Source organism: Accipiter gentilis, chromosome 7, assembly GCF_929443795.1.
Source record: "Accipiter gentilis chromosome 7, bAccGen1.1, whole genome shotgun sequence".
NCBI lineage: Eukaryota > Metazoa > Chordata > Aves > Accipitriformes > Accipitridae > Astur > Astur gentilis.
Genome location: NC_064886.1, coordinates 8655177 through 8672766, shown reverse-complemented (window position 1 = coordinate 8672766; position 17590 = coordinate 8655177). Strand labels below are relative to the sequence as shown.

Here is a 17590-nt window from a genome sequence, read left to right as displayed (position 1 = left end):
ATCATCCCACTTGACACGCAGTAAGCTGTATGGGGTAGACACAAGATTTAGCTCAGCCTCTAAATATTGTGGTACTTACACAAAGCTCTATGTAAGTATTTGCTAGACTTCAAACTAGTATACAGAACAGATCTGGGAGAGTGGACTAGGACCCAAGAAGCCCCCAAGAAGCCTTAGAGGCAGTGCCCTTTGCCTCCAGGCCTTCTCTGGGCTAAACTTTGCCACTCTAGAGTATCAGGTGATGCAAATCTATGGAAAGGTAAAAGGAAAACGAAGGCTGCTGAAGTCCAGTGCCAGAAGACCTTGAGAAAGGTTTCAATCAAGGAGTGAAGCATGTTAACACGGGAACAGAAGTGCTCAGTGAACGTTCTTCCAACTGAAAGGCACTGCACAAAAGGCAGTCCTCTGGAGAAGTTGCAACCACACAAATTGATCAGAGGAGCATTGATAACCTCCTAACATGCTCCCTCCCTCCCTGTTGTATGTCTTTAACAGACATGCTGTTAAGCCTGTAGAGGGAAAGATTGCAAGAAGGAACATGAGGGAAGTACAAGGACTGTTCCTGCAAGCTGCAGAATCACCAGAGGGATTCAGCTTTAAACAAAAGCCAAGGACATAGCTCAGTCCACACACTGCTTCTGGATGAAACAGCATCAGCTTGAACAGGGATGTTATCCAGGGGCGATGCGTTCTCACCTGATCACCCACAGCTTGCATGCTCAAGCTCCTTCTCAGGGCTGCAGAGTTTCATTAAAGATTTCTCTATCTTCGTGAAACATGGGCTTATATCTGGAGCTCATCACTTGCTTGTCGCTACATCTTTACTGCCACCGATAACATTTTGCTAGCTCTTCCGATCATTACTGTGGCTCACTGTGTTTGCTAAGCACCATGCTAACACCTTCCAAGCGAAAAACAGTGCTGGTCAGTAGGAGGAGGATTATGCTGTTCCAGTTCAAATCCACTGGCCAAATGAAGTGTTTTCCAGGCAATAGAGGTTTGGGGAAAAAAAGCATCCCCTCAGTGTAACACACAGTGAAACCCACCTTTCAAAGTCTCCCTTTCTAATGAAGGCACCCGCAGTCACACCGTTTTGAAAGATGACTTCCATAGCCACCACTTAGGCATGCAACCCAGTCCGTTTTCATAGACATTGGTTCTGGGAAATTGGTATGAGCTCTGCGTCCTTCGGGTATGCAGGAGAACAGATACAGTTCTGATGCTACCATCCAGGGGATGCAAGTCTGTGATCATTTCCACACCATTAGTTCCATGCCCTCTTATTTTGAATATTGCATAATCCCTCCAAGAACTTGGCTTATCAGTTCAACTTTGCACTCCCTGCAAACAGGGAAGCTGTTTGGCAGAAACCTGTGCTTCTCTGCCAAAACCATCTCTGCCAGAAAAGGCTCATAAACCTTTTATTGCAGGATCCCCAGCCACTACAATAATTTGCCACCAAGGAGTCAACAACTAATTGAAAAATAGTATAGGGCAGTTTTAACCACAGCAGCATTAGGAAAGATCCTTCAGATTGTTGCATTTGCCCAAATAAACTGCAAGACTCTAATGTAAAGAATTTGGAGGGGTTTTTCTGCAAGAAAGGACTTCAAAAGGACATAGTCATATTCTGTAACCTCTGCAGTTATGCCAGGATGCACACTCCAGTATATTTAGAGTAAAACGGGCAACTTTCTACTCCAGAGAAGAGGATTATTGCTCTTCAGCTCAAGTAGCAATTGAAACGATTCAGCTCCAGAAAAACCACTGCTGCAAGATTAAGTTTGAACTCAGTGTCATGCAGCAGAAACTAGATCTATCCAGTGCAGGGGAGAGGCAGAGCAGGACTGGGTCAGGGAGAAGGTAATAGAGGGAAGTGTCAGCTAAGAAAAGGCATGCGCAAGGGGAAAAGGTACACGCAACCTCATCAAAAACACGTCTTGTGACCACAAAAACATACTGAAAGCCAAGTTCCTAGCTGCATCCTCAGGGCAACAAAGAACCTGGTTTCCGGCCCTAGCAGACTGGTAAGGTAAAGACAAAAAGCGACCTAAGCCTGTCCCCTGACGACAGGCTTGATCATGGATTTGGAAAATGTGTTTAGACCCAGCTTGCCCCCAGACCTCACTCCTACAGCAGACTCAGTTTCCGCACCATTACCAGCAGCTCCTCCACCTGAACACAAGATTGAACCCTTCTCTGCCCATCAGCTTGCTGCAAGGGCTCAAGGGGCCCGACAGCTGCCAGAGCCCCCACGTCAGGTTGCTGTGAAACCAGACTTTCCAGAGCAGGGAAGAGACTGTGCTGAAGCAAGGGCACAAAAAAAAAAAAAAAAAAAAAAAAAAAAAAACAAACAAAAAAACCCCACCAAACAAAAAAACCCAAACCAACACCAAAAACCAAACCTTATTTCTGCTCCCTGGAAAAATACTGAAGCTGACAATCTGACCAGGCTACAGCAGGCCAGAGGCAGGAGCAACACCAGGATAAAGAATCCAATCTAAACCATATACAGGAACAGTGGAAGGAAGGAGAGACAGGACATGGCACCATGTCAGGCTAACACAAAGAACAAAGGCTTTACAGAAAGGCAGGGCAGCACATCACCAAGAAGAACCTAAAACCCACTTCCATCCCACAAGTCAATATGTGCTTGTTGAATTAAGGAAGTGGGTTTTGCTGTTTCAAGTACACTTAATACCTGTTTCTTGCTGCCCTGCAGAACATCACTGCATTCCCTCAGCCAAACAGTCAATTGTTTGTTTTGGAGCAGAGATGTTCGCAGCCAACTTGTGCCTATCAGTCAGAACCTACTATGGTTGGCCGAAAGACACAGGAAAGCACCAGCAGTCTTCCAGCAAGGAGTTGCCTAGCAAAATGCAGAGCTAGCAGGTGTTTTATAGAGACCACGGCAGGCTCAACAAGTTGAGCTTTTCCTTGCCACAATACACAGTGGCAGAGGCCGCCAGCTACAGCCACCATTTGAAAAAACAAAATGGAAATCAGCCAACTTCCTCAATATTTTGGTACTAACAATGCAACACTTGCCACAAAAGAGTTCCTGTAGAGGATCGGAGCCAGAAAAGCATCAGCATGGTGCCAGGAGAAGAGTGCAACAGGACAAAAAAGAAAAAAAGAAAAAAAAAAAAAGAAAAAATATCAGTGGCAGCAAGTGACTTGGGGAACAAAGACCTTGCTTTGGGGTTGCTGCCTAGCTGCATTCTTGGGTCAGTTTTGCTTGTGTGCTTTTAAACACTGTCCTTTCCCCTAAGCTCAGGGGACAAGCTAACTCCTGCCCACGTCCATAGGTGACCATCCTTACCTATGGCATGGTGTGCACCTGGGGACAGGCAGCCGCAGGGCTGGAGTGCCACCTTCCGGCAAGTCACAGCCAGCACTGCCTCATCTCCCTGGAGCTGGGCAAGGAGAGCGCACCAGGAACGCACATCCTCCTGGTACTCCAGAGCCCCCACGCTGTCTCTGCTGCTGCTTCTCCTTCCTGTCACCTCACCTAGTTCATGGCCCACTTGGAAGAGGCAAGAGAAATGATAAAGCATAATCCCACGCAGAGACAAATGCATGGCTTTTGACAGGTTGGCTCTGGAGCAGAGGGGGACAAGGACTACAGCTGCTCCTGCTATCAGACAGTTCCCCAGATCTTCTCAGCAGTGTGCCCTCGGTTAAGATCCGAGCACCCTCCAAAACCAAGCACAACAGTCACCTCCTGATCAACTCAAAACCACCCCAGAGGTCCAGCAGGACATTCATGAAGGAGAAAGTCTGACTTGTTTTTTAAATGCTTGATCCACTTCCTGGCACCAGTCATCTACACCCTGGCCACTCTCAGTGAGATGGTACCCAAGTGTTTAATGGGGCTTGATGGGCCTGTTTTGTGTGAGATTATCCAGTATTTCTAAGGAGGCCAAAAATGTAAGTACATACAAAGGCATCTGGCAGCAGTGAGTTTCAGAGCTGAACTGGACATGCTACAAAACATTTCCTTCCATTTTAAGCCAGACACACCTCCTACAATGCCACTCGATTTTAAAAATCTGTTTACAACTCAATGCCTCTCTCTTAAAAGCATCACAGTGAACTCAAGCTTCCCTCCTGCAGAAGCCAGCCCTGCTCAAACTTTCCATATCTTTCTACCATTTTCTATTTCAATTCAGCTTGTACAATTTTAGCACATGGACATATTCAGTTGAGTACAATTTCTTCTTCTCACCACCTGGTGCCTTGTTGGCCCGGAGCTGTCTACCGGGATCGGTCTTTACCATTTCCTGCTCAAGTTTCATTAACTACCCTAAAAGAAAGGAACTGGAAATAGCCATGTTCAAAAGGCAAAGATAAATCACCCCATTACACCTATCTGTACGCCTAGCCAGAGTGGAAGATAAGTGGCACAGGCTTGTCCCAGTGTCACCCAGGTAGGCAGGATGGCACAGTACCTCTGTGTGCACAGGCACAACATCCCCAGCACCACCAACATCCTTTGGCTGAACATTTCTATGACGCTGCCTATATACAAGCCTGGGTTAGATGAAGGCTACTGGCACAAGTATGAACTGCCAGCCTCTGAACAGAGCTATTCTCCACTCCAGCTGTTTGGGAAGTGCATGGGAAGATTCACACTGTCAGCAGGACAATAATCCTTGAAATTTCTGTCCCATCCCAAATCAAGGCCTACTACAACCCATGGGACAGTTTCAGGGAACAAAACACAGCCTGAAAGTCAGGCCAAGAAGTCGCATCTAGTCTACCTTCTTTTCTACTAGCCCAATCACTAAGTACATTAGGATTATCAACAGATGATATTAAGACCCACTGGGCAAAACCAGCACCCTCTCCAAACTCCTTGTATTTCACTGTCCTCATTCTTCTGTTTTAACTTGATCTAATAACTTCTAATGACACCACAGACTTCTAATACACTGATGGTGACTCCCACCTTGGACCAGCTGAAGCTGATAACACCTTCTCTATTCCATCAATACTCCATTGGTGCGATGAGTGCAGACCCAGTGGCATTAAAGGAAATCTCGTGGGTAAAAAGGAAAAGAGATGAGAGTGAAGACAACTCAAGGAAGAAACATCCTGTGCTAAATGGGACCAATACATTCAAGAACAGATTACACAGTAGACAAGAGATACAGATAATCTGCACAGAATCATGTTTTGCTATAGAGAACTCATCAAAATCAGAGACAGAAGCAGAACAAGATCAAAGTTAAATCAAGTTGGGGGCAAAACACCAGTTTTAAAATTAAGTCATTCCAACAGCTGGCAAGAACCAGCCTATCAGATTACACAAGATGTTTAAGGTCTTCTGCACAACTCGAGCTGGATTTAGACACTGGATAAAGGTCAACAGGACTGGTGTAATAGGAAACTGGATTTCCACAGCCATTCACAGCCTTCCTACCAAGTCATGCAGTGTGTCATCAGGGCAGCCATGGTCTGAGACCTTTCAGTTCATCTTTTCCACACACCGGTTTTCAAAGTGAGACTGTTAGGGAACAGCAAAGTTTTAAAGTCTGCAAGATACTCATGTGTCTTGTCCAAACTATTGCCTTTAAACAGATATGACAGAAGCTAAAAGAAGAGACCATTAGTGATTACTACAATACTGCCATAGAGACTAGACATTTCCATAAACCTGTAAGGCAGCAAAGGAAAAGCATCAGTGGAGGACAAGCTACCTAATATTGCCAGGCTCAAACAGTACTGATGTCTTTACAGGAAATTCAAGATGGGCAAAGAGGTGTTTTGAAGGTTAACTTAAGTTTGAGGGAATAGAAGAGATTGCTCCATACAACTAAGATGATGAGCTAGAAAACTGCTTCATCCATTGCAAACACTGCTGCAAAATGGGGGCTTAGTAATGTCTTACTGATGACTTGCCATGTCTTGCTCCATATTTGGAGCCAAATACGAAAACTCCATGAGTTTTAGTGACAGGCACATAAGAAAAAACTACTTCTTAGAAAATAGGACAGGCTTAAAAAACAAGCAGCTTTAGCACAGTGACCCAGAAAATAATAGATATGAGCCACTGGGTTAGAATAATTAGAGTGTGGTACTGTCCAGACATAGAAAGAACAGGAAGGAACGTAGCAGAGAGACAGGTCTTTAATCAGTATTTGCACATGCAGGAGATGCCACAGGCCAAAATTTAAAATCTCTGAATTGATCACAAATACGAGCCTGAATCATTCAAAAATCTCTAGGTGGTAAGCAAGATAACACACACACACACAACTGCCCAAAACGCAAGATTAAACTCCACCTGCCACAGTGCCTGCAATGAGCCCAAGCTCACTGTATCAGATAAAGGAATGCTGATGTATCAGCTATCCGACTCGAGAACAGAGTACAATCTTCTTCTCAGAGATGCAAGTTAAAGTCAGGTTCTACTGACCCAGAAGTTCACTTTTGTCCATGAGATATCTCCTTACTGGTTAGAGGAGGCCACTAGCTATGCAGTTTGCAAGCCAAACTAGAGCTCATAGAAATGCAGACTAAGGAAAGGAAAAAAAAAGGCAATTTTACTTCCATGTTTCAGATGCAAACTATCACAACTGGTAATTCACCACGTTTAGCAATTTCATATTACTGACTAAAACAAGAGCAGCACGCAGGGAAGCAAAGGGTTATACAAAACCACTAGGAGAAGATACTTGCAAGAACACTGTGCTATTTCAAGCTTTTCACATCAGCTGAACCTGCTGTGGAATTGCACACACCCTGCATCTTTTCATGCACTGACAAAGACATGCTAAGGCTGCTGCAGCCCTGTCTTTCCCTGCTGCACATTCTAGGCCCTCCCTTCTCCTAGTGCTGGTGTTTGTTGGATCCCACTGAGCTGGCTGAGAAAAACAAATCAGTCAAAGATTCACCCCAAAAGTGAAAAGTTGTTCAATTTTTGGCCACCTCAACTCCCTGAACCAGTTTGTCCCTGAACCAGTACAGCCTCTGGGGTGGGATGGCAGGATCACAGCAGCCCTGACAAAGGATGATTGACCTCAGTGGGTCAGAACTAGGAGGCAACTGCTGTCATGCACATGCCTGGCAGGCATATGTTTTGCAGCAGGCTCACATTTTAAAAAAATCCAGGAATGTTTAACACAAGGGACAAGTAGTAGAGTCTCTCCAGTAGAGACTGAACCAATTCTGCAATGGAAGGCAGCTAATTATTTGTGGCAATGAAGCATGTACACCCTGGGAGCAGGAGCCTTTAACAACATAGTGATACAGTGCTGTTGTTTTGAGACCTCCAAATACAACCAAAATGGTTCCAGTCAAGAAACTGCAGAAAACATAGCAGCTACAGGGATGAGTGTGGAAAGCTGGTTTGAGAGCCCTCAAGTCTGGAAGAACACCAAAGTTTCAAATGCTGATCATGAACAGCTGGTACTCACGTGATGAAGTCCAGAAAACTTGCTAGGGGCTCATACGCATGGTTTCTCATGTGACGAAACTCCACCACCATCTTCTCCTTCAGCTTGTCATCTATGACGGAGACTGTGAGTGGGGAGGCTTCATTGGCCAGGAAGTTCCCATAGTCTGTGCTCTGGAGGTGCAGTTTCAAGTCTGAAAAGAAAGGAAAGATCCTGAAAGATCACCCAGACAAAACCCATGTGTTAAGTGATACACTTATATTTGTGCTCATTTTTATCATGGACAATCCAAATGCAGGAAAAGATCGGTGTTTCACCATACCAGCCTTGCCTCATCTTAAAGAGGAAACTGTGATGCTATCTGTGTGACTGAGCACACACCTGTGCCAAGAGTCCACTGTGCTTGACCAAGGTGGAAGGTTACTGATTTTCTAGGAAGCATTTCCTAGAAATCTAGAGGGGGGGGGGGGGGGGGGGGGGGGAAGAAACAACCTAAACACTTCTTCTAGCTAAAAGGACTCTGGTTGCGGGCTTCTCTGAAGCAACCATGACCAAGAACCTATCTGCACCGACAAGCAAGTTTCCTCAAATACTAGTGACGTGGAAGCATCTGAAAAGCTTTCAAAGCCAAAAAGACACAACCTTGAAATTATAAAGCAGCTAGGTATTACATCATGAAGTCAGTCCAGCCAATTGCACTGGTAATAAGAAGTCAGGTATTAAGAGGTAGAGAGAGGCTGGTGAAGAGGAGAGCCATTTAAATCCATCTCGTATGGTAGGCAATCCCTGCCCAGGACGGAGGAACATGCTCAGAAGCCTTCCCCTCCTCCAGTTTCAAGCAGAGGAAACCTTTGTTTCCTCTGTTACCCTTGCTGCAAGTCAGGTGCCCAACCAAGCTGTAGTCCTGGCCAACAAGCAACCACAACATGCTGAGTTCTGTCAAGATAAAAGCCCTATTTGAGCCAAAAGCATTTAAGTGTCCATGGAAAAACTGAATCCAGAACTGAGGAACGTCACATAATCCTACTCCTCAAAACTCTACTAGTTGCACTGGTACATAATGTTCATCTCCCTTCAGCTTCACCTCAGAGGGCCAGTTAGGCAAGCACCCTCCCAGGGATTCAAGACCCTTTATAGGGAAAGAAGACTAGCTGGAAGAATTTAGTCAAACCAGATGTGAACACACCATCCAGAGAAAACAAAACAAAACAAAAAAATTTCTCCCTGGTTTCTTTGAAGCAGGAGCACTGAGGCTGCCTTTCCCTTCCACTGAACCATATGAGTCCTCAGCATTATGGCACAAGCATCCACAGCACCGAGGTCAGAGCAAGGACTCAGCCTAGCTTGAGGAGCTGGATCTTTTGACATTACAGCTAGCTACAGGCACGAGCTGGAGAGCATCCTCTGCATCAGGCTCCAAACTGAGCCTGTACTGTACAGTGTGATACTGTCCTCAGCCTGAGGGGTGGAAGGGTCAAACAGCTTTCAAGCTGACTTTAACTCTTCTGGGTATTTCCAAGGGGGTCTAGCAAAGATGTTTTTGACCAAGCACTTTTTAGTTACAAAGACGTTACCACTAAGTCTCACAGGAAACAGATGGTGGTTATAGGGAGGGGAAAAAAAGGCCAGAAACTTAAATAGTGCTCAGTTTCTCATGTTTCTCAGTGGTTTACAGCAGCGATTGGTAGTACTCTTACTTTTAGTAAGGAATCCTGGATGCAGCAAAGAGAGCTACTTGCCAAACAACACGCATCATGGCTGAAGCAAAGCAGAAATTTAACCTAGATCTCTGGTCCCCAGACTATGCTGCGGCTAAACAGCTGTGTTTTATTCTACCAAAACATTATGAGCTTATGCTCACACTTTCGAGGTGGGAAGACTTGGTTTGGGTAACTCAGACAATGGAGTTTTCAACATGAACCTTGCTACAAAGTCAAACATCAGATCATGCCAAAAGTCAGAATGCCCCCACCTCCACGCAGCCTGTATAGGATTGTTATTGATGGTAATCACTTCCTAAACCCTACAAAAAGCCCAGCTCACAAGCAGCACCCTGCGTGCAAAGGAGTTCTCACCCATCTGTTTTGCAATTGCTTGATTTTTGAAAGCTAAGATACAGTTACAGAGGGGAAATCTACCAGAATTACATCTTAATGGGTTTCAGTCCCTCTTTTGAGAGCTCTTGGATGATGAGCTTTGGAGTCCGAGTAGAAATTAAGTTCCACTGTCCAATCAGGGCTTTACTAGTTTACTTTTAGCGGAGGCTAGAAATGGCACAAAGCAAAATTTAGCAGTTGCTCAATGAATACAAGAGAAAGGGTCTTGGTAAGAGTATTGCACCCATAAAAATCAGACTCCAAGGGAAGGCATAGGGGACCGCAGTAGGTACACTCATGTACCCCCTACTTTCAGTTCATTGTAATTGTGCAGAGCTCTAATGAAAACTAAGCCTACTCAAAAAGGCATGTGATGTTATTTTGCAGCTATACAGGCCCTTGGAGAGGAAGCAGCTATTGCATATCCTACCACATGTTACTTCAGTAGGGAAGCTTCCAAATCTTTCAGCTGGTTTCCTCAACTCCAATTCTGCTGCTCCAAAATCATCAGTTCCTTTTGGTGTCAACATGACCTGCAACTCCACTCTTAGTTTTAAGGCTGCAAGAAGCCGCCTTGCTATCAGGTCACTTGATGCTAGAGACCCAGTGACGCAAGAAGTAGACTTTGCTGTACTGTGCACTTCCAGGAGGTCAGAGCTGCATCACATTTAGACCAGAGCCACACAAGCTGCACGCTGTGCCTTGCAGCCTCTCCCTCAACAGCTCCCATGAGCTGCTTGGCCAGAGCGTTTTGTCCTGCTTGATGAGGGGGTTGCCCCCCCCAACTCCACAGCACATGAGCCAGCACAACATTATGTTGCAACTGGAATAAGGGCCATGTTTATATAACACTTGGAATTAATTTCTATGGGGAAGGCCAGCCATAGACTGCAGGAACTAAACTCTTGTGAATCTCTTCACATCCAAGCAGACAGAACGGAACATATTTTCCAAAAATTGGACCAGATTTATATACCCTGACTCAATGCATCCCATGGCGTACCAGTGCCTTAGATGAGCCTGTCCTCCTCCAGCCGCTGGGCCAGTCACCAAACCTCAGCCAAGGGGGTTTGGGGCTTTTTCGCAGAACTATTCACATGTCAGGCTTCTCAATTAAGGACGGACTAATCCCGTGGCTTTATAAATCCCCTGCCAGAAGAGCTGTCCCAGTAGCATGGTGACTAGTAAGTGGACCCACTGCTGAGCAAGCCCCAAGCTCTCCCAAAGTTCAAGTTCCTATTTCCTAACACAAGTTCAGAACGAGCTGGAGTCTGCCTCTGGCAGCAACAGCAGCACCTCAGCAGGAGCAGCTGCCAGAGATCCCACACACTGCGTATCGACGAGATGCTGGCTGTGAGTCTTCTGCTGTGCCTCTTCCCCAGCTGCCTGCTGAAAGGGAGAGAGACCTGCACCTAGAGCCCAGCCACACCCAATGAACTCATCCAGATGCTGACTAACAGCAGCACACAGCCTCAACCCAGCCATTGCTTCTGAGAGGTAAGTTTGCCTGTTTTGGCATTTCTCCAAGCACTTCACACACTTTAAGAAACAGACTGAGCCAGCATTTGGCAAAGGAGCACTTGAGTTACCACAACACTTTTGTTCTCTCTCCTCCCCTGCAAAAGCTAGTAAATTATGGCAGGTCACAGTTCCCAGAAAGCTGCCTCGTGCAAGAACACAACAGCTTGTCAGAACGACAGCCTTTTTCTGCTGAGTACTCAAGTAGGGTAGCACTCGAGATCACCATGACATGTACTTACAGCCACCTCCTTTCAACTCTCAGATCAGGCCCTCTGGCTTTGACACAGCTGGCTGTACATGACGCATAAACACAACTGAAGCTTAATTTAACACACCGCTGTGCCAACACCACACCTCAACATTTCAGATGACATTTTCTTGAGATACTTCAGACCCACAGTAATACTATTATCCTCTCCTGTAAGTTTTCTTTGTCATAACAAGAAATCAATCCATTACTCAGTCTTTCAGACATCTGTCACTCATCAGAGTCTGTCCTGTAAGCCCTACTCAAAGTGACCCATGGCCCCACCAGCTCATAATTCTACCCCTTCCTTCTTCAGCATCCTCCTGTAACTGCATTGCAGAGCTCTGAATCAAGTTAAAGGCTCAAGCACTTCCAGGCAAGGACCAATTTGTCTTCTCACACACAGGCATGGAATTAGCTTTCACAACTTCCAAGCTGAACTGGTGTTTTCACACAATTATCTGCTGTAACCCCGACATCTCACTCCAAAGCACCTGGGGCCATCACTGCATATATAAAAATTAAGATATTGTTTGCCAGCTCCCAGGCCTGAGGCAGTAAAGTAGCTGAGGGATTACACAGCAGTCTGCAGATCAGCTACATCGCCCACGTCTCCCTTCAGAAAACTGCAGCCATTACCATTTGGCTTGTTGCTGTCTGTTTGGTCTGTTTATAGCCACCTCAGACACTCCTGAGGAAATTTCACCTGAAAAGCACGCTGAGACCCTGCATTCCCCACAGAATTTAAGACCTTTTCTGTGGTTGCACACACCACCAGCAGTGATGTGCCACCTTTGCTGTCAGGCAGCAAATTCCTCTTGGCCACAGCTGGACACAGAGAAGTGTCACCTCTGGCCCTTTCTCCCACCAGTATCTCACCTCTAGCTCTTCGCCTCTCTGTTTGATATGTCCTCAGCACCAAACAGCAGCCTGTGTTCCTAGCCCAGCCCTTCTTGGGGTTGAACTCGCCCTCCTCAGAGCTTCAAACCCAGCATGGCCAGGCCTTGGTTCCTTTGGAGCCCCTCAACCAGGTAGCCCTCCCCTGATCCTTCCAAAATGTGAGGTAACCCCTCCTAATCTGCCTGCATCTCCAGTAAGTTCACCCCTATGTACCCTTTTTCCCTCCTCTCTACAAGCAGACCACACTAAGTCATGGCTGTAACCTCAGAGGTCCGGTACACTAATAGGACATTGGCCCAGCATCTAGCGCAGCAGTTTAAGGGAGAGGCAACAAATCATTCAGAAGCTAAGAGAAACAGGGCAGAAAGCAGTTTCACACCGCAGGAGCCAACAGCAGAGGAAAAACAACAAGACAAAAGCACCGACAGGCTGCTGAGCAGCAATACTTGCCAGGAAACCCAGACACCATCATCTTCTAATGAGGGGCAGGATCCAAACAAGGGCTGAAGCTGCACCAGTGCTGAGAAGCTGACCTCAGCTGCTGCTTGAAGTTTAGCTCAGAAAAGCTATGGAGCAGGTCTCTGCCCGATAAAGGAAGCCAGAACAAACAGCAAAGAGCCTGTGCTGAACCCTGCAGGAAGCCAGAGACCACAGTGTTTCCTTGCCACCATGATTTAGCAGGCCGTGGAAGTGCCATCTTTCTTCCAATAAATGTTTTCCTTCAGCTTGTTTTAACAGGACAGCTGATTAAGCAGCCACCACCAGTAGTTACACTGCAGGACACAGGACAAAGCCCCGAGATTAGCAGGACAGCCTTTTGGCTACTACTCTGTTGCTGCACGAGCAGCCAGCATTCACAGGACAGGAATGGTCTATACCCTCCTCAGGTCTCACCATTCCCATACTCTCTGCCTCATCTGGCAGATGAAAGCTCTTGGGGACAGGGCCAGTCCTCCCACACAGTCCCTGCAAGCAAGGGTCAGCTTTTCACAAAGGGCTCCTAGACACCAGGAGACAGAAAGCATCGTCATCGTGCTTTCAAAAGGTCCCTACCACATTATGGTTTGGCTTCTACAGCCACCAAGTTCGGTGTTTGGACTGAACCATTCTCAGAGTTCAAGATGGATCTAAGCACAGCCACACTTCAGGACCAACAAGCGGCCTCTCCTTGCTTGGTTGTACAGCAAAGGAGCTGCATAGGAAAGGATCTGTCCCATTCCCCCTACACCCAGGAGAACAACATGAGCTCCACCACAGACCGAGGTACCAAAAGCACTCTTAGAGGTAGTCTAGCTCTGGTAGCAATGCAACTTCCTCTACACAAGAGAGGACACGTTGATTAAGCTGAAAGAGAAGCCTAGCTCCAGCCTTTTGGGGCCCAAATTCCAGGACCACAGTGATAAAATGGAAGAAAGAAGGATAGCACAGCCTCTCCTGCTCTTCTCTCAGCAAAAGGAGCACTCAGTACCTAACACCATAAAGCAAAGAAGGTCTCTGGGGGGGAAAAATAGATCCTTGGGACTATGAAAACAAAAGCACACACTGTACTCAGCATAAGCCTGGTGCACAGAGGACATGCTCCCCAAAATCCATCTGTTGGAGGCAAGAGCCTACAGCTCTGCTCAAGCAGGCCTTTGCTTTGATGCATCTAGCCATCCTGTGGTTAGACAACGGGAAGACAGTCACACTTCACCCCACAGTGGCTCAACTGCATGCTCAGTACACTGCCATATATTTCATCACCTCCCATCTGCATGAAGAGGGAAGAGGAGAGAGTCGGGGAGAGGTGGATGTCTTTACACTGAAAAGGCATTTAGGACAGCAAGCCTTTAGCAATCCACTCCTGAGCTGACTAAAAGCAACATTTCCCTTCTGGGCAGTGAGGGCTACAAAGAGCAACCCTGGAAATACTCTTCAAAACTCAAAAAGAACCAGCCAGCTTTTCCAGTCTTAGTTTATTCCACACCATCCAGCCCTGGATCAAGACTTTAGTCCTCACTAGGTATTGCTACAGATGCGTTTGACAGAAAACAGGGCTCCAGCACATGTGAAGATACTCTTCAGGCAGACCGCTGTGCCCTCCAGCTGGAGTGGAGCCAGGCAGTCTAGGACAAGTGTGACCTACTTGCTTCAAGCTCTCCAATTTCACTGTTGATTTGCATGTGTCCTAGAAATGGAGGCCTATGGACCAAACTGAGATGATGAGAGAGAACCACAGTCTTGGAAATCCATTCTTTCTAAAAGAATCACATTTATTTTCTTCTCCTAGCCACCCTTTGCCTCCCAAATGCATCTTTGGGGTTCAGATGGTTACTCTGCTCTTCCCCAAGCTGATGTGACATGACACCACTACTTTGGGGTTACAAGGACTGAGAACCCAAGAGTTTTCACAGGACAAGTCTGCAGCAGACTGATAAACTGCAGGCTGAGATGCACAAATAAAACATGACAGAACCCTGCAGGGGCATGAGACTAGTTCCACACGCAGCTTAAGCCATAGACAGGACAGAACCCATCCCTCCACATGCACACCACTGTTTCCGTAAGGAGTGCAAGTCCCCAGCTGAGCTGCCTGCACAGACGGAAGCACTAGCACCCACAGAGGGGTGGTGGTGGAAACCCGCAGCCTCTGGAAAGTCTCTCCCAACAGAGGCCCACACTAACAAGCTTGAGCCAACTACCTTCCACTTCTCAGCTGGCCATTTCACAGCCTCATTACACAGCTAGAAGGTGACACGTCCTGCTGCTGGATTTCACCATACCAATCACCTTTGTAACACTGGCAGGTCAGAAAGAAATTGGTTTCCTATACTGTTGCTGTGGAAGCATGAGGAATATTAGCAATATTTAGGTTCGTAAACACAGACTTGAAGGTAAAGAAATTCCTGTTTCTAAAAAAGATGCTTTTGTGGACTTCCCAGGCTCCATACACTTTTTGCAGCACGGAGCATTGCAGACCAACAGTATAGCCTGCCAATAACCTACATTCCAGCCCCAGCCTGAACTCTGCTTCTTAAGAGTGGCACCCATGTCCAACTGCATCAAGAGCTTTTTATTCTCCAGAGATGATACCAGACCTCTAACAGGCTACCGCAGCTTTTAGGAGCTGGAGATGGCTCACCATCCTTTTGACAATAGAAATCTGTATGAGTGATGAGCTTGGTTATCCAAGACAGATTGCGCTCAAGAACAGATTCATGCTCACACCACTGAAGTAGAGGAAAGCAGCTCCAAGTCCTTCACTGACACCTTGTGTCAGAAGCAGGAATTGGCTACAACAGAGAGGGCCACGCAGGTTCCAAGCAATATCCAGCACAGGTGTACAGCACACAAGGACCTCTGGCTGAGAAACAACCAAAGCGCCAGGATTTTTGGAGCTGAAAGAAGGAATTAAACATATTATTGCCAAGGGTTTCAAGAGAAAGCTTAAGCCAAAACAGCTCTCACATCCTGCCCTCAATCCTGGTCATGTTTTCCTGCCTCTTCTTAAAGCCAGCTCAGGAGCCTGCCTGACCACAGAGAGCCTATTTGGCACTCTATTTCTGACTCATCAAGAAGCAAGAGCTCAAAACGGCTTACTTTGTGATCAGACAAGCAGAGACGACAGAGGATCACACAGAAAAGCATGATCTCCTCCTCCCTGCAGCACTAAGCTGTCAGCCCAAGTCCTGAAGCAGAAAAGTCGATTCCTTCGTGCTTCCAGACCGATCCAAGCACACAAGCGGCAGCAGCATTTCAGACCAGAAAGCACAACATCCTCCAAGCAATGTCAATACCAGTGATCAGTCAGATACCCGATTCCCAGGACCAGCCCGAGAACAGCCTTGGTCCTTCAGGATTTCTCCATGGCCAAGGCAATCATTCGCTCCAGGACTGGGACTAACTGCAGAGCCAGACTCGCATGCAAGAGGCGGCAGCAAAGACAAAACAGAAACAGCAGAGAAGAATGTATGAGTATTTTATACCCGAGTAATTATTTTGGCTGCTAATAAGCTAGCCACTGCCTGGATTTAGTGCAGACAAGCATCTGGGAGAGAAAGAACACGCGTTAAAACTCTGTGGAGCACAGAGAACAGGTACTGAAATGGAAAAATTGGAACTAAAGGGACAGAAGAAAGAGATGGTCTGATCACAGACCTATATAAGTGATCAAGAGCAATGTTCCTCTGAAGAAAAATCCCTCTACAGGAGCACACTAGGCAGGGACACAGAAAGCCAAGTGGAGGAGGAATGAGATTGGCAGTGAACTTGGAACAGCCTTCAGGCTCTGAATGAATTTTGACAAGGAGCACAGCAGCAGCCACCACCAGAGAGCTGTCAGGGACAGGACAGTAACAATACCAAGACAAACACATGGGAACTCTAAACTGACACATTCCAAGTGCAGAAAACACCACTCCAAGGGAGAGCTAAGTTTACGCAACTTGGTTCAGAAGGCAAGGAAAGGAGGAAAAAAAGAGAAGCATAAGTACAGAAAGATTCCAAAGAGCAAGCTGTCTGCAGGGAAGGTGATAAAGTGATAGTTTAGGGCATGCCGAGACTTCTGACTAGCAAGAGAGCAGGAATACCTCCCACCGCCCTCTTTCAGGCCCTGGGCTCCATAGCAAGAATAACCGAGACTGCTGCAAGCAAAGAGCTGCAAAAAAGTCTAGCTGAAAAGGGGCTTCTGTCCTACGTAAAAATAGCCTAGCTATTTTTAAGGTAGAGACTGAGGCACATCACAGCACTGTTCCCATTCTGTTAACATTTGAGTGAACAGCTCCAGGTAACTTGCATCCAGGGTTCAGCTGGCCAAGGATCCCTCTCGTTAGTCAATATTAATGTCAATCGCTCGGCAACTATCATCAAGATAAAGCTGATGATTAACTAGCATTTTTAGAAGAAAGAATGATCCAATAATTATAGTCCCATTGGCCAAAACAACCAACATCTCTAGATACATAAGTTTCCAGCCTATTTCAATAGAAACCTGTCTTTGATCTTTGTGATTTGTGATCCACATTCTGGACACCAATGATTGAAAACTGTTAAGCAGGTCACTGATAAAGAGGAACAGTTGAGCACTGACTAATTAAGAGGACGAGCTGACCACAGGTTATGAGCATCACAAAGCAAAACCTTCACAGCCCTCCAGGTTTGTACCTGGAGGATCTAGATCTAGAAAAAGACAATAGCTGGAAGTCAGAATTAGCCTCAAAAGAGAACTTCAGATTACAGGTGAAGGGTAATTCACTGGTGAGTTACTAAGATCTGCACCAGATTTTTTTCCACTAGCAATCCTTTAATAACAGCATGTACATTCCTAAATGACCCAATCTCCTCAAAAGTTGATCACGGGTATCAAGGATTAAGTTAGATTACCCCAATAATCTTACTTCTGTCCTTAAAAAGGTTTCCTGCGCCGCCTGTCATTTAGGAAGCGAAAG

General features: G+C 46.3%; 1 protein-coding gene across 3 annotated transcripts in view; it reads right to left on the bottom strand.

The window, feature by feature from the left end:
- ATP6V0D1 (ATPase H+ transporting V0 subunit d1) overlaps positions 1 to 17590 on the bottom strand; it is a 36362-nt gene that overhangs the window by 18162 nt on the left and 610 nt on the right. For 2 of the 3 annotated variants that reach the window (XM_049806972.1, XM_049806970.1), the window contains exon 2: positions 7422 to 7593. In XM_049806972.1, the coding sequence (XP_049662929.1) occupies positions 7422 to 7593 (172 nt within the window). Of the gene's footprint in view, positions 1 to 7421; positions 7594 to 12614; positions 12734 to 17590 lie in introns of those variants that run through there. The other variant, XM_049806971.1, reaches the window with a different exon arrangement.